Source organism: Pyricularia grisea, assembly GCF_004355905.1.
Source record: "Pyricularia grisea strain NI907 chromosome Unknown Pyricularia_grisea_NI907_Scaffold_7, whole genome shotgun sequence".
NCBI lineage: Eukaryota > Fungi > Ascomycota > Sordariomycetes > Magnaporthales > Pyriculariaceae > Pyricularia > Pyricularia grisea.
The window spans coordinates 3,373,481-3,391,256 of record NW_022156720.1 but is presented as its reverse complement, the minus strand read 5'-3'; the positions used below and the strand labels follow the sequence as shown (position 1 = coordinate 3,391,256).

The following is a 17,776-nucleotide window of genomic DNA, read 5'->3' as shown; positions in this document are numbered from 1 at the left end:
GCAAAACATATCGCAAGCCAGCAAGCCCCAAGCACCATAAAACTATTCCCAAGCCCAACGACATGGGAAACAGTCACTCGACGCTACGGCGAGATTACTGGGTGTGAAGTGTGGCAGAGGACAAAAAACACTTAGTGCTGTGGCACAGCTGACCCCGACCCGATTTGAACGGATAACCTTACGATCTGGAGTCGTACGCGCTACCGTTGCGCCACGAGGCCTTATTGGATGGATGAGCCAAGGATCAGAGTTGGAGAACTAAGGAGGGATTACAGATTGAGGCCTTCATCAAAAAGACAAATCCATCGGTGAGGCAGTTTCTGATCGCCAACAGTCCGAGCAGATCAAATGTCTTGATCAAGGCAACAGCCAAATTCAATGGCAATCAAGGATGTGGCGTGCGATTTTCATGACTGCCGCGCTCACAAGCAGCATTCACGGGGCATTTGACGTAAGCGGCATGTTGGGCGACTTTGCACGCAAGCAAATATGCGAGACTTGTTGTTCTAAGTCAGTATTAGTGTTTTCTCCAAAGCGCATTATCCTGGAAGCCTTTGCCCGTATTCGATTGAGACCAAGCCGGCCGCGTGGGGACGGTAAGTGGGGAGCGGTGCCGGGGTATTAAATGCCGGGCATTGGACGGCCCACAGCTTATGTATAGCCTCGCAATCGCAGTTGAGAGGCATTCCATGGGGGCCTTGGGGGCGAAGTCCATCAGGCAAGCTCGTTTTTATTTTGAACGGGTTCCAATTCTGAAACTCGTGTAGATGGCTTTCGATCGATCGAAATCCTTGCAAATCCCCATGTAAAATTTGCGCATGATTACTTCATGAGCGCGGCGAGCTGAGTTGCGCTTCCCCACGATTAAATCATGCTGAGATCATACGGATAACAGCGGTTCCACAATCCCCAAGTATCATCACTATCGCAACTCCATGACGTCAAACAAAGATATATGAGCATAATGAAACATGAGTATATAACGAGATGATTGTGTAAGTCCAGGCAGAGACGAACAGGATCCAATATCAATCATCTTCAACTACAATTCAAAAATACCACCAAAAGAAATGTCAACTCCAAGCCAGAATGAACTCAACAAGATGGCCCGCCAGGCCGAGGCGGACCTGAACACGTACGAGGCCAAGGTCGGACACGACTTCCGGACCGGCGCCGGCTTCGACGCAGGCGTCAACACCAAGGCGGAGAACAAGTTCCCCAGCGCCGAGGTGCGGTACGGCGAGGACCTGACCACCGAGGTCGCGCGGGGACGCCAAGACGACCCGGACGCTGCCGACAAGGAGGCGCAGTACGTTACAACCCCAACCTACTACATACCGGTTGCTGGTCCAATCATGAATGACTGACAACAAACATGAAAATCATAGAAAAGCCAGGAGCAAAGGCGAGCTCGGCTCCAACAATGCAGCAGAGGCGAGGGACGAAGGCAAGGATATCCTCACTCAGGGTTTGGCAGCCTCGCGCAACAACGTCGGCACGAACCCCCCAGGCCCTGGCGGCAGCCAATTCAGTGGTTCAAAACCAAACAACCCGAGGGATGTACCTGGGAGGCTTGACGCTGAAGGCTTGGCACCGCCGAGCAGCGTGACTGAGGTGTCGGAAGAGGCAGCAAAGTCTAGCAGGTGAAGTTCTGGATTTGCAAGTGTTTTGTGTATCATACAGTAATTCAAAAACCCTCACATAGCTGTAAAGCGTTCTGAAAAGCGATTTCAAGGCAAGATGGTACCTAGATGGAATATCACAACGGGACAGACCCTGTGAGTGTGTCACGATCCACACCTTATGCAAAGCGAACCTACCTTATGAATCCAATCAGGGCATGGAAAAAGCGTTCTCTGAGAGGCAGTAGCTGAGTCATTACCTAGCAATCCCACCCTACGTGGGAGATGGACTGTTCATGACACCATATTCAACAAAGCAACACTTGATGCATCATAAGCTGGAGATAAACTTTGGTTCCAATGTATCGAGCATCGCCAATTTAGGGTTCAACACTTGTACCGCTTCCACATCATTTACGAATCCGGACCGGCGGGCGGACTAAGATCGTTTGAGCTAGTGTCGATGCCGGGCTTGGAGATTATGCGGTGCTTTATGATCGCAATAGGTAGCGCCACCAGGCATGAGGTCGACTGTTGACTCTAGACCAGGTACGGTCCCAAAGATATCAGTCATTCCATCACCATAACTTTTGACCCGATGAAGATAAGAGGTCATCGCCTGTTTTGGCCTCGACCTGTGAATAAGAATAGGACGGAGTAAACGTCTTGCGTTGATCGGTTGGTGGCGGACGGAAACATACATATTGTTAATCTGGGCCACACGGTTAACTCCTAGCAAGTTGAACAGAAACACGTCAAGGCACCTGCCATCTTCACGGCCATGCTGCAGCAAAGTGCAAGTTTTCAAATTTTTTCAGGCTATTCTAGAGTATTCTCATAGGCAGAGGCCTTTAATAATATGTCTATACAGGTATTACAACTTGGAGTGAACCCTAGCTTGGCTGCAAAGCATATGGAACTTCTTGCAAGTACGCATCGCTTGTAGAACAACAACAATGGTGGACATGCCCTATCATTTTATCTACTCGCAAGCCATGTAGCGAAAGGGGTTTGCCCAGAAATTATTTCGATGGTCAACCATCTCCTCACCAACCTTGTTGTGCCAACTCGTGTATCATCTTACTACTAATATCTGTCAATCTAGTAGCCGCGCTCATTGAATTCAATGTATTCACTTGGATGTATAACTCTCCCTGGGGGTCCCTCGCTGGCATAAACCCAAGACGGGTACTCGTTGCCCGAATGCTGCATTCCGGGGTGCATTCCGTGACCTGGTACAAGATGCCCCTGTCCATATGACGGCGGGCAACGTGGGTTTTGTGACCGCTGGTACTCTCGTACCGCACCACGTACCACTTGTGATCCAGCATGCAAGAATTGCGATGCGCACCACGCAACAGTAGATAGTGCTCCCGTGGCGAGCTGGGTTGCCGTGTCTGAATATCCCGATCGGCCCCGTTGTTGCCAAAAGCCCTGCCTATGGGCAACCACCCCTTCGTGTCGGCCAGCTCTACCGCCTTCGTAGTCATAGGACACGTAGCCACCTGCAGGTCCGTCGTGGTCATCGAAGTCGTAGTCAGCATAGGAGAACGGCTGCCCATGCTGCTGCTGATCGTGCAGAGGGTTATGCACCCCGTTTCGGTAGTCTTCCACGGCCCGCGCCGCCTGTTCTGAAGGGGCCATGCCATCCACCCACTCTTCGGGGTCTGGGTATTGCATGTCCGGAACCACACTCGCTTGTTGCGGAGCTGGTGGCGACGAGGTCTGGGCGGGGGCTGGTCGTGACGCCTCTGCTTGTGAGACTGGGACCCCTGGTCGTATGGGTACCCCGACGTGTGCCCGACCTCCTGGGTTTTCGACAACTAGCTGTTGGTCCCAGTTCATCCTCTGCGGGGCCTGCGGCGGCGGTTTTGGTCGCAGGTCCTTTAGTCTCCCCCTACCATTACTGTCCCTCACTCGATCCCAACCACCCCCGCGGGGGTGAGCTTCGACGCGGCTCGGCTCTCCGGAGCGGCGTAAATCCCTGGCCTCGAGATGAGTGATCTCCCCGTCGCGCGAGCTCATACCAGTAGGCATGGCCGCGAGGCCGACTGCAAAAAAAGAAATGACAAAACTGACGTGCATGGTATAGAGGTGAATGGTGAGAAATCAGTGAAGAGCTTTTCGAATGGAACGTAAATTGACAAGACGCTAAACGCAACAAAGAAACCAAGAATCAACGAACATGATCATGAGAAACAATTGACAATGAGAAAAAAAGAAAAAAAAAGGCTGTGTTGTAGTATTTAAACTCGTGTCAGTGGGTTTACTATAATTGCTATAATTACATTGATGTACAAACTTCAGGCTTTATCACTTCTGGATATGATTCGGATTCGCCGACGTTCGACCGGGTCGGTTGTAATGACAAGCCAACGTCTATGTTCTAATTGTGTATTTAGACTTAAATGCGACAAAGTGTCAAACCCCCAAGAGTCATCAATCGCTTGAATTTACTGTATTTTTAGCTTGCTCGATTCATTACACCTCTCTTATATCATGCTATTGGGAACGAGACCTTGGTGGGCGGAAAATCACAACCGGAATAGCATGCGAGTCGGGGCACGTTGGATGATTGGAGCTAGTCCTTTGGTTGGTTTGTGTGTGCCTAAATAAGATACGGGCTACGTTGTTGATAACCCACGATTCCTCATTCGACACCTTTTGTTTTTAGATCCACACAGCGTGAACATTCAACAAATACGTTTTGTGACTTGTACCCGCCAAAAGCCCACCCAGCCCTGTCTAACCCCAAAATTCTGCCGCTAACCGGTAAAAAATTTCCCGAACCCAGTAACCCCAGTTTTCGCCAAATAACGGAGAGGCCGTTGCATAAACCAAGTCCAAAATCCGAAATTTACCTCCGCAAGCGTATACACAACGCATTTACTAAAATATATATCTGGGCCGAGGATTTAAAAATCTGTTTTGTTAATTAAATTTAATTAGGAAAACGCCCCGATTACTACCGCTCTCTTATTATAACCAGGACCGTTGTTAATTTATGCGTCTTGTCTAACTTGGCGGAAAACTCCGCCCAGAAAGTACCCAGTGCAGACACGAGCTGTGTGGGTCCAAAAGGGTGCTGGCCACCTAGGTAAGGTACCTAAGGAATCGTCTGGGCTCGATAACGTAGCCCGTAGGATACCCGAGCGCAGCAATTGTTGTAGCTCAGCCACTAGAACTTTAGTCATATCCCATGTTCTTCTTTCATTTTCTTGTGTCATTGAGCACATTCACCATTACGAGCAAAGCTCAACAACAGCTAATCATTACCTACCTATCACTTATTTATGGCAACGTCTTCTACCCAGAAGATACATTGTTACATTTTGAGCCGATCTGAAATATCTTTACTAGTCCAAAGGAGGGTTGAATACAACTTGAACATTTGCAGAGTAATGATTAGTCCACTTGCAGGTTCAGCGCTGAGAAGAATGCCGGCAACTTCCTGGGAGCAGATAACTGCATTCCTGGATCCTCAGTCGCTACAGGACAGATGGCTGTCGAATGCCTTGCATTAGGACAAACCTTATACGTAAATGGAGAGTTCAATTCTACCACGGTAAATCTATGCATAATGAAGCCATATTTAACATCGAAGAGCCGCAGGGCATATCGACGCATATGCATCGAACGATGAAATAATATCGACGCCATTTTGGTATTATAGTGGCAAGGGTAAAAAAAGCCTCACCTGGCTCTGTCGTTCAGCGGTGTGGGCCCTGTGCGCGTCACCGACATTGGTAATAATTTTGACGAAAAAAAATAGATTTAGGAATTTAATTCCTCCTGCGAACAGTAATACGTAAAGCTGGTGAAGGCCCACGCATACACGTGCGGTGGCAGGGGAGCGAGCTTTTCGCCAGACACCAAAGTAGTTTATTCGCCCAAAGACCAGTAAGCACTGGGTATTCCCTGTAAGTCCTGCCGCAAGATTTCCATCTGGTCCTGACTAAACAAATGATGTCTGGTTTCCATTTTGGTCAGATCAAAATAAAAACAGCGCCAACCTTTCAACCAAAATTACTATTTCGCAAACCTTATTCGCCTGCCACAGCCCTCAGGCCGGTGCTATCGTTCGAGGAGAATACTCGCCTGGACGCCCTTGGCATTGTAATCTATGCCCAACTGATCAAAGCCTGAGCAAATTCAACCCTTTAAGCATCCAAACTAGTCCCTAGTAACGGTGAGAAATCTGAATAAGTCTCTCAGCCAGATACCAAAATAATGATTAATCTTAGCCGGAGGTCCTATCCTGCTACTGCTGATCTCGGGATATATATATGCGCTAATCACGTGAAGCTAGATTCCGCCTTGCTCGAGTCTGAATGGCTGAAGGCAACAGATTCATCACTCCAATTCACAGCATGGACCGACCGGGCCCAGCAAAGCATTCATAGTAGGCTAAGCGATCACCACCCGCTTTGGCTAAGTAATTTGAGGAGACTGCAAAATATCTCAGATGACGAGGTAGGTGATAGCCATGAAGAAGCCAAGGGAGTTAGAGCTGGGGTACCATGCCTGCTAACTTCCAGGGTTCACCAAGAAATAGACTTTTCTCTCGCTCTGTAGAGTTTACTGCAAAATCAAGTCAGAGATTCTCACTAGGTAAACCTAGGAAGCTGAGATGGGCAATTGCCACGAGACCAGACAAAAACTCCATGCCCTGTTACCGTATGTGTGTGTGCGGACTTTCCCAACTAATCTTTCGTGGAAAGAATCAATTACCTAAATTCGTATCAAGCAGAAACTATTACCGATGTGAGCAACTCCCACAAGGCCCACGATACTGGGACACTATAAAAAAAGGATGAACTTTGCCTGGACCACTTTAGTGCGTCGGTCTATCAAACATGAATGAGCAGTTTTTTACAAAATCACATTTCTCGGCCATGTAGAGCCGCTTTCTTTCCCTCTTTTATTTTCGGCCGGAATCTTGCTTACATATTAGTGCGAGCAATGACAACAACTTTTCCTCAGCTCCAATGTGATATTGACCATCATGGCTTGACAGTTGTATCCCTATGCGATGTTGGTGCGTGCCTGTATATATTCTATCATTTTATTCATTTTTTCATCAATACCCCACCGAAAGAGACCCTTGCCTTAAGCTTAGCGATTTTGGTCCAGGATGGGGACTTGTTATACAGGCATGCATGCTAAGAAACCTTCAACCGTTCTGAGAAAATAACCAAACAACCAGGCCTCTCGCCTTGCTCTGTAGGTACAAGTTCATCCCGATGTGTCGGAATAACTATTAACAGGATAGGGAGGACTGGAGTAGCATTTGAGCAGCGTTAACTCCACACCAAGCCTCGGAAATGAAATGCTTGGAAATTCGGCTGAATCCGTCTTCCTACTTTCGTAACCAGTTCTACCGATCCCAACCTTGCGGGTTAAGGTAAAGTTTTTTATGACATGAGTCGGTGGAACTGAGGCCGAAAGAAAGCCAAGAGAGTGGGGGAGATGCAACAAAGTTTACTGATTTCACTGCTACCTCCACTTTCCGATACACACTCCACCCCGGAATATGAACATAACTGGGTAAACAATCTCCATAGCTGACCGACTATGTAACCCCATTTCATACCAACGAGGTAAGTTGCATTCTGCCCTGCTTCGTAAATCTCTTCCGGCGCGGGGAAGTGGGACAGCCCCAGGTCAATCTCATTTCCCACATGGCAGATTTTCGTAGGAACGTGATCGGTAGTTGAGGACAATCCGGGTAATAATATATTTAATACAAGGATAAAGTAAACAAAGATGTCTCGAGCTGGATCTCGACCGCAATCGTGATTGACGTCGCTGTCGGACGTCTTACTGCCAGTTACCGCAATCCTCATTCTTTTTATCCGGTCAGCTCGTTGACTCTGCTTGCCTTGACCATGGCTCGTGGAATCATCTACGGCTGCCTGCTGGCAAACGTCTTGGCCGCCGAATCCCGTGTCTTCACTCCAAGCAAGATAGCGGTCGGCACGGCACCCAGTCAGGCCAACGGGCCGTTTGCCCCCTTCACGCTCAACGTCTCGCACCCCTTGGCCACACTCGATTATGGCGTCGAAGTCGCCGGCTACCCGCAGTTCACCGTGTCCGAGATATCCGGGGCCGCGTCCGTGCAGGTCGAAATCAAGTACAGCGAGCCTTTTGCGGGGCTTGAGCACGTCTGGGCAGACGGGCCGTACCCGTACCAACAAGGGCTCGCCAACGCCTTCCGGGTCGAGACCTTCAACGTCTCTGCCGTGGGCACCGTGGCTAGCGGTCTGATCCAGGGCGGCCAGAGATGGCAGTCCATCAGGCTGCTCGATGCCGGATCCGCCGCCGCCGCTGTTACGTTTCAGAGCGTTGGTTTCAAGTCCACCGCCGGTGAGGCCGAGATTGCCGACATGCCAGGCAAGTTCAGCTGCGACGACGAGGTGCTCAACGAGGTGTGGGCGCTAGGGGCTCGGGCTGCTGACCTGGCCTGCGTCGAGAAGGGCACCCAGAAGGCGGTGTGGCAGGTCGACCCGGAGAAGGGAGTGCGCGTCGCCAGCATCCGCCCTACCCAGACCCTCCATGCCGGTCTTTGGGGGAACTACACACTCGAATTTGACACCATGATTGAGCGTGGTGGTGTGTGGTGGTCGGTGGCCTGGCCGCTGGGTCGCTTTGGTGGTGTCCAACTCCAGCTGACCAGCGAGCTGCCCAATGCCACGACCTTTTCCAACACCAACACCACTTTAACGCCTAGGAACACGCTCAAGCTGGGCTGGGGCTATGGTTTTGTCAACCAGACCACCCTCACCTCTTATGACCTGGACATCTCCACTGTCCCCTTTGACGTCGCGGAGAACAAGTGGTACCACTTGACAACTGTCCTCTCACCTGACGGCTTCCTGTCGGTTTCACTCGACAACAGAGATATCTTTCGCACAGAAGTATCAAGATACTACATCGGCGGCAGCTCCTTCTCCCTCACCGGGAGCTTCGGATTTGGCGCATGGCAAGACCAAGCAGCTTGGGTGCGCAACGTCACCACCACAGCCCAGAACGGCACCGTCATCTACCAAAACCCCATGACGTCGTCAGACGTCCTCGCCGAGTACGGCGTCGATACCAACTCGGAGGGCGTCTGCCTGGACGGGCCCAAGCGCGACCGCCTTGTCTGGCTCGGCGACTTCTTCCACACCGTACGCGTCATGGGTGCCAGCACGTCGCGATTCGACCTGGAGCGCAGCACGCTGCAGGTTTTCCTCCGCACCCAGATCCCCGAAGGCATATTTGACATCTCGCCAAGGATGGGGTACGACCCGGACAGCACGAGCGGGCCATTCACTGACTTTGGGGCTCAACCCTATGGCCTCGAGGACTACCAGCTTCTCGGCATGGGCGCCCTGTACAGCTACCTCGAGCAGACGGGCGACGTCGCCTTTGTGCGCGACAACTGGGCCCAGTGGCAGCTGCAGTTCGACTGGTTACTATCGCGCGTCAACCAGACCACCAAGCTGCTCAACTTTGGAAGCGCCTTTCTCGGCCCTTCGGTCGACGGTTCTGCCACCTCCTGCCTGGCTGTCCAAGCCCTCCGCGAGATCGCCGAGATTTCCAAGGCCGTCGGAAACGCCACGTACCAGGCCAAAGTCACCCAGGTCGCGGACGACATCACCAAGGCCATCAATACCCAGCTCTGGAACGACGCCCGCGGCTTCTACTCCCTGTCTCTAGCCAGCAAGGAAGACCTCTCCGTGCAAGCCACCGCCCTTTGCCTCTCATCCGGCGTAGCCTCTGACCCGCAGCGCATCTCGCGCTCCATCGCGGCCCTCGACGCCCTCAAGCTGGGACCAGGATACAAGGACTCGTCACAGGTCAACTCGACCGCCCCGGACACCAACATCTCGCCCAACACCAACGGCCTCCTCCTTGACGGGCTGCTCCGCCGTAGCACCAACGGCACCGACGACGACGCCGCCGCCACCACCGCCGCGAGCCTCGTACGCTCCCTCTGGCCGCAGATGCTGCCCGCCGCGCACGGCGACATGCACGCCTCCGGCGCCAGCTGGGAGTACCTGACCACGTCCGGCGAGCCGGGCCTGAGCCTCTTCACCAGCCTCGCGCACCCCTGGGGCGGGGCCGCCACGTACGCGCTGACCCGCCACGCGGCCGGCATCAGGCAGGCCGAGGGGGTTGCAGGGTTCGGGTACGCCAGCTGGGTGGTGGGCCCCGAGGTCGGGGTGGGTAGCTTTGGGCTGAAGCGGGTAAGCGCGCAGGTCGAGACGCCAAAGGGGCCCTTGGCTGTGGATTGGAAGATTGAAGCGGACGCTTCCGGGAGGAATGTGGTCAGTGTGGACATTCGCGCGCCCGCTGGGACGAGCGGTGTGTTCGTGTACAAGGGCACTACCAAGGTGCTGGAGGGTGCGAGCCAGTACACATTCTCGCTTCCGGTTTAACTGTTTGGTTTCGAGGAGTGGTCTTTGCGTCTTATTTATTGAGAAAAGCTATCGTTTGTTTTCACGATCTATCCATTTTGAGACACTAGTTTAATATGCTAGAGCAAAATGCCTAATTTCTCGTCTATTCCATCACGAAAAAATCCGAGAGGTCTAGGCGAATGCCGATCCACTTTCATACGAGTGTTATAATCCCAACTGCATTCATTCCCAGGACATCCACTCAACATTAAGGCCTGCCAAAACCCGCCCATGGGGGCCCGCGCCGGCCCAAATAGGTGGGTCGGGGGGCCCGCGGGTAGACTGTAATATTTATGGGGGGGCCCAACCCGGCCCAAATTTGAACGCGGGTTTTTTTGGCAGCCCGCGGGCCCCCGTGGGTAAAACCCGTAAATACGTAAATATTTTAAAATTAACATTTGTAAAATTCCGAAGGAAATTATATTAAAATAAACGTAATATAAAATAATATATTTTCCAATATTATTATTATTATTATTATTATTATTATTATTATTGTTTTTTTTCGTATATAATAAATTAAATTGTAGTAAAAATAAAAATAACAAATATTAATTGTGATATTTTTTTTTATTAACCGAATATAAAATACGAAAAAAAATAATTTATTTAACAATATTTTATATTTGAAAATTCCTTAAATTACGCCCATACGATATATTATTCCGTACCCGTTTTAACGCCCTGGTTGGAATTTCTATAAAAATTTTACTATATTTTAATCCAATTTAAATGGAAATAAATAATGTAAGTATACGGTTAATATTAACCCGAATTAGGGTATTATTAACGGCCATTTCGATAATATTATTTTTATCGGAATTAAAATTATTATTTAATTTACCCAAATTATAAATAAAATTGACGAAGTCCGTAAATTTATCGTATTTAATTTTTTCGTTTTCCGGGTTTAAATATTCGTTTTTTACGATAATAATTTTAATACCGACCAAAAAAATAATTTTTTTTTTAATCGAAATATAAATAATAACACGATCGCGAATAGCAAATAAATTTAAAAAATATTAATTAAAACCGATAAAATTATTTAATTATAATTATAAACGTTCGATAAAAGTTAAAATAACAGGTATAATTAAAATATCGCGGGTAATTTGGGCGAATTTTGGAAATTTTATTTTATATATAACCTACCAATTAAAAATATTATTATCGTTTTCCATAATTAAATATAAATAAAAATTAATATATATAATTATCCGTATAACCATCCACATTTTAAATTATAATAAAATTAATATATTACGTATTTTATATTAAAAATTTTTTAACTTTTAACCGGATATTTTTTTCGACGGATTAATCGATAAAATATAAAAATTTTATCGGGTTTAAATTTTAATTATTTACATATTTGGATTTTTTCGAATTCGGTTTACGTTATAAAATAAATAAAACCGGATTAATACCCGGTTAAATTAATCTTTTTTTCGGATAGAAATTCGAATTTCGTTNTTATAATTATTATTATTATTATTATTATTATTATTATTATTATTATTATTATTATTATTATTATTATTATTATTATTATTATTATTATTATTATTAATTTTTGTTTTTTTTCGTATATAATAAATTAAATTTTAGTAAAAATAAAAATAACAAATATTAATTGTGATATTTTTTTTTATTAACCGAATATAAAATACGAAAAAAAATAATTTATTTAACAATATTTTATATTTGAAAATTCCTTAAATTACGCCCATACGATATATTATTCCGTACCCGTTTTAACGCCCTGGTTGGAATTTCTATAAAAATTTTACTATATTTTAATCCAATTTAAATGGAAATAAATAATGTAAGTATACGGTTAATATTAACCCGAATTAGGGTATTATTAACGGCCATTTCGATAATATTATTTTTATCGGAATTAAAATTATTATTTAATTTACCCAAATTATAAATAAAATTGACGAAGTCCGTAAATTTATCGTATTTAATTTTTTCGTTTTCCGGGTTTAAATATTCGTTTTTTACGATAATAATTTTAATACCGACCAAAAAAATAATTTTTTTTTTAATCGAAATATAAATAATAACACGATCGCGAATAGCAAATAAATTTAAAAAATATTAATTAAAACCGATAAAATTATTTAATTATAATTATAAACGTTCGATAAAAGTTAAAATAACAGGTATAATTAAAATATCGCGGGTAATTTGGGCGAATTTTGGAAATTTTATTTTATATATAACCTACCAATTAAAAATATTATTATCGTTTTCCATAATTAAATATAAATAAAAATTAATATATATAATTATCCGTATAACCATCCACATTTTAAATTATAATAAAATTAATATATTACGTATTTTATATTAAAAATTTTTTAACTTTTAACCGGATATTTTTTTCGACGGATTAATCGATAAAATATAAAAATTTTATCGGGTTTAAATTTTAATTATTTACATATTTGGATTTTTTCGAATTCGGTTTACGTTATAAAATAAATAAAACCGGATTAATACCCGGTTAAATTAATCTTTTTTTCGGATAGAAATTCGAATTTCGTTTTTTCGAATATAATTCGGTTAAACGTTTAATCCTTTTGGCGATTAAATTTTTTACGCGTTGGTTAATATATTTTATATAATACCGCAAACGGTTTTTTTGGAAATCCGTACGCGTCGGGGGAATTAAAATAATGGCCAAAAAATATAATTTTTTAACGTAATAACGTTAAATTAAATCGATATATTTATCCAATTTTGTTCGCGCCGTTAAAATTACGGTTTTTAAATTAATATATTATCCCGTTTATAAATATTTTCGAATTTTTAATTAAAATTTACGTTCGAAATTGGTAAAAATTATACCGATAATTTTTAATCCAAATAATACGTATATAATTATTTTTATTTTATTTACCCCAAAAACGTTAATAAAAACCGTTATAATTTTAATTATCGTTAATAAATATTTTAAAATAATCCAATTTTCGTTAAAAATTCGAAATTTAATTAAAATAATATTAACCGGATTATTTTAACCATTTGGTAAAATAAAATATTATTAAATAAATATTTTTATGGTTTAACAAAATTAAAAAATACGCGCAATAATTAAAATGGTCGAATTTTATTTAATTTGGATATTTTTAATTAATAATCGAAAATTTTTAAATTTATATTTACCAGTAAATTATTGCAAATTGCAAAAAGATTTTATCCGTTTAAAACTTTAATAAAATAAAACCGCCAAATATTTTAATTAATATAAAATATTGGGTTAAATAATATTCGAATTATTTAATATATTAATATTATTTACCTAAACGATAATATATTTTGGAAAAATATTTTACGTTTTATTTTCGTCCGTATTATTAATAATTAAATTTTCGTTATTATAAAAATTAATTAAAAAAACGCGGAAATTTGTTTTAATAATATAAAAATTTTAATATATAATCCTTTTTATAAATTGTAAAACGTAGGCCATATAAGGTAATTGGAAAATCCTTAATTATATTTATAATTGGGGATTATAAACCCGAAATTCCGCCGCCACGTTATTGGCGTGAAAATTAAATGTATTATTGGCCGTAATAATTAATATTTTACCCTTTAATTTATATTTTACAATAATTTGGGCCGTAAATTTTACCAATCGTTTTTTCGTTTTATTGGCGTTGGTTATAATAAAATTTAAAATAATATAACGGCGTATTTAATTATTATTTACGTAAACGGTTATAATATTCCAAAAAATGTATTTTAAATGTCACGGCCAGGCATACATTGGAGAACCTCAGTGTATTAGGCGCTATCGACGAAAATTCTAAACTGAAGAGAAGAGAGAAATTACAATCGACGACGCGCTCAAGAGACGCGCTTAAATCCGGAGGTAGTGGATCCTTGTCCGATCCCTGGCTCGGTGTGGAGCCGAGTCGTGATTCTGAGGGTAGGTCTAGGGGCCTGATCCTCACATTACCCCCCTCTAAGGCCTGATCGACGTAGGCGGTCAGAGTCTTGAGTTTGTCACGTGTGTCTCCTCGGGGCCTTCCTCCGCTCTCGTGTCTTTTTCGCATCGTGCTCGGCAACATTGTCCTCGGGTCCGTCCTCCGCAAAAACATCCTCTGCTGCGCTCCTGATCCACTGTTGCAAATTTACCGGAGGTCCTGCTGCGTCCGGGTACTCCCTGTGAAAGGTATCCAGCAGTACTGGTGAATTTTTCAAGTCGCGGGCCTCATACCATGTCTCATCAGGGTCGAGTCCGACCCACGATACCTGATATTGCAACGTCTTCTTTCGTCCGAATAGACGTGAGGCCAACACTTGCTCCACCTCCCACTCCGGTTCTCCGTTAATTTCGACCGGTGGTTCCGGCTTTTGATACTGCTGAGGTAATGGATCCGTTCCTGCCTTGCGCAGTCGGCTGGCGTGGAACAGCTTACTACCTTTATACCAGGCAGGGGTGTCGAGAATGAAGCTGTGGCCCTTTTCCTCGAGAATCGTCCATGGTCCTGCATTTTGCGAGTCCAACTTGGTCGTAGGAGCTTCGGTGGAAAAACCCTTTTTGCTAACGTAAACCGCATCTCCCACCGTAAAGTCGACCGGTCGCCGCTTCTTATTAGCCTGCCTCTGTTGCTCTATCTGCGCTCCGAGTCCATTGTTGCGGGCCAGTTCCTGGGCTTGCCGGGCTTGGCGGACCATTTCCAGCGCCTTTTGTTGCTGACCGGTCTCCAGGTCTTCTTCGGGTAAAGGTAGAGAGAGCGGGTCTCTAGGGCGAGCTCCTGTTTCTGCTTCGATCGGTGCCATGCCGATAGAGGCGTGAACGGACGAGTTGTGGCCGAAGTCGAAAGCGGGAATATGCCGTCGCCAGTTCGTTTGGTATTTGTCTACATAAAAGCGCATTTTCTGATCCAATTCAGCGTTGGTAATTTCGACGCTGCCCTGACTTTGAGGGTGGCGGGCGCTTCCATGTTTATGCTTTGTTCCTGTCAACTCGTTTAAAGTGTTTAGGAACTCGGATATAAACGGTCCGGCGTTGTCGGAAAGCCATAAGTCGGGGACGCCTTTCCAACGGTACACAGTCTGATAATACCGCATGGCCAAGGTTTCCGCGGTGTCTGTCTTTTTTCCCGGTAGGGTGGCCAAAAGTTTGGTCAGTCGGCAGATGAAGACCCAGACGTAATCGTAGCCTTCTTTATCCTTGGGCATAGTTTTGCCGTCCACCACCACGTGCTGCCAACACCGTCTAGGGATCTCCAGTGGGTGCAGCAGCCCAGGCGTCTTGTCATGTCGTACCTTGTTGCGCTGACATTCGCGACAATTTTTGATGTAGCGTTTGACGTCTCGATTTCGGTCGGGCCACCAGTAATCTCTTTTCAGGCGGCTCAGGGTTTTGTTCTGGCCTCCATGGCCGAAGATCTTGGGCTCATGAGCTTCGCGGATGAGAGCCGTTCTTAAGAAAATCTTGCCATCCTGGGTAGTCTCGGGTACCGTTAACAGATTATCATGGCGACCTAGGTTCTGTTTTAGGTTCTCTTCCAGGATAAGGGCCACCAGGTCAACTCCTTGCGGTGCGGAGGGTTCCAAGCTGCTAATGGTTGGAAGAGGTTCGCCGGGTCGGGAGTCGATCTTTTCTGGAGGAATTAGTGCAATGGTGCGGTCTAACACAGCTCGGGCTTTAACCGTAGGGTTGTCGATGGTTTTGCGCGAAAGGGCATCGGCTGCCACATTATCCTTGCCGGGACGGTATTTAAAGGTGAGGTCGAAGTTGGCCAGGTAGTCAGCCCATCGTATCTGGCGAGCGGACAAAAGTTTCTTGGTCGACCAATAAATTAGGGCCTGGTGATCGGTGAAAACACAGAACTTGGTACCCAACAGGGCTGGTTCGAAGTCCTTTAGCGTATTAATCACAGCCAATAGCTCCTGGTCCTGGATCGGATAGTTTTGTTCAGCAGGGGACATGGTTTTGGACGAATAGCCGATTGGCTTCCAGCTGCCATCGTCCTGTTGCTGCCACACGACACCGGCGGTGGCCCTGCCACTGGCGTCGGTGTCCATCCTAACAGGCATACCGGGTTTGAAGAAACTCATCACGGGGGCGGTGATCACCAGCTGTTTCAGCGCTTCAAAGGCAGATTTCTGCTCGGGGCCTCTTTCGAACGGGACTCCCTTTTTCAATAATCGGGTCAGAGGTTCTGCTTGTTCGCTGGCGTGATGGCAGAACGTCCGAACGAAATTGCATAAGCCTAGGAAGGATCGTACTGCGGAAACGGAGGTGACATCGTCCCATTGCCAGCTGGTGATGGCTTCGACCTTTTTGGGGTCGATGCGGATACCTTTACCGATCTCTAGAAGTAAACCCAGGTACTCGATTTCGAAAACGCCGAAACTTGACTTTTTGATATCGCCTTGGAGTCCGGCTTTGTGCAACCTGTAAATAACCTCCTCGGTTTGCTCAAAGTGGACTTGCTCCGATTTATCCTCGGTATAAATTAACACGTCGTCTGCGTAGGCGCTCGCGAAAGCGTCCAGCAGTTCATTAAGCTGAGCGTTGATAAAAGCTTGGAACCAGGCGGGTCCGACCTTCAGTCCAAAGGGTAGGACCTTCCACTGAAATGTGCCTTGTCGCGTTTTGAACGCCGTTAAATACCGTGACTTCGGATCCATTAGCAATCTGTTAAAAGCTCGAATAATGTCGATCTTGGTCATCCTCCGGGCTTTTCCACATTTGCTCAACGTCCCGGCCACGTCGGGGGCAAGTACTTGTCGTCCTTTGATGAATTTGTTTACCCATCTGTAATCCACACAAAAACGTTGCTCCTTCGATTGCGGTTTAGGAACGAACAAAGTTGAAGCTGCGGTCTCCTCCATGGTCCGTTCAATGAAATCGATCCTCAGAAGTTCGTCGATGGTTTCTTTTTCCAACTCCATCATCGCGAAAGGGGTCGAATAACGGGCTGGCCTCCCCTCCAAAGGTTTCTCGAGTTCCAAAACCACGTCGAAACCGGGTCGGCTAGGCGGGAGAATCGTCGACGCCTTTTTGGAAAAGAAGCCCTCAAGGTGGGCAAGTGCTTTGGGCAACTTGGCTCGTACTTGCGCGATGTGCTCCGGGTCTTCCTCTGCAGGGAATGGAATGGGATGTCCATCGTGAGTCTTGTTCCATTGCAGGGCTGATACCGCATTGAGGCTGGTTGTAGGCGTATCGTTTACTGGTACCAGCGGTATAGGCTCCGTGGGTAACGGGGATCGCTTCCATCGATCTTGACGTGGGTCGTTAAGAAGGGCACAAATATTTGCTGGCAGGGCTTTGTTGGAAACGGTCTTTGGGATAGTCGGAAAGGCGCTAATTTCTGCGATCTGAGCCTGGTTTCCGTGTTGGCGTTTAGGGCCTTGAAGTATCTTGCGGACCTGGATGCGACGGTCTTCTTGTTCCATCTTGCGGTCCCGGCGGACTGCGTCAGCTTGGGCCTCGAGGTCCAGAGGCGGATTTGAACGTTGTACAACGATTGCGGGTGAGTATTGGGCCATGGCGGGCAGGTCGTTGGGCCAAACGAAGCTGCGGGTAGCTGGGAATAAGCCTACTCGATGCTTCGTCCACCATTCTTGTCCGATAAACACATCGTGTGCCGTCTCGAGGAGGATAAATTTCTGCCGTGGGAATTGTCGTCCGTCGATTTGCAAAGCGAGCCGAAGGTATTCGGTGGCTCTTGCGGT

The 17,776-nt window shown here is 45.9% G+C and overlaps 3 protein-coding genes across 3 annotated transcripts; 2 read left to right on the top strand and 1 right to left on the bottom strand.

The window, feature by feature from the left end:
- Positions 1-1,007: 1,007 nt before the first annotated feature.
- On the top strand, positions 1,008-1,647 carry PgNI_10038 (uncharacterized protein; the record flags this gene model as incomplete). Its single annotated transcript, XM_031130017.1, has 2 exons — positions 1,008-1,309; positions 1,389-1,647. Coding segments are annotated over 2 exons (561 nt in total), but the record flags the coding sequence as incomplete, so codon positions are not given.
- A 1,076-nt stretch (positions 1,648-2,723) lies between these two features.
- On the bottom strand, positions 2,724-3,659 carry PgNI_10037 (uncharacterized protein; the record flags this gene model as incomplete). The annotated part of the gene is made up of 1 exon (XM_031130016.1): positions 2,724-3,659. The coding sequence occupies one exon, from the start codon at positions 3,657-3,659 to the stop codon at positions 2,724-2,726; it is 936 nt and encodes a 311-aa protein (XP_030978242.1).
- Positions 3,660-7,510: 3,851 nt separating this feature from the next.
- On the top strand, positions 7,511-10,045 carry PgNI_10036 (uncharacterized protein; the record flags this gene model as incomplete). The annotated part of the gene is made up of 1 exon (XM_031130015.1): positions 7,511-10,045. The coding sequence occupies one exon, from the start codon at positions 7,511-7,513 to the stop codon at positions 10,043-10,045; it is 2,535 nt and encodes an 844-aa protein (XP_030978243.1).
- Between the last annotated feature and the right edge of the window lie 7,731 nt (positions 10,046-17,776).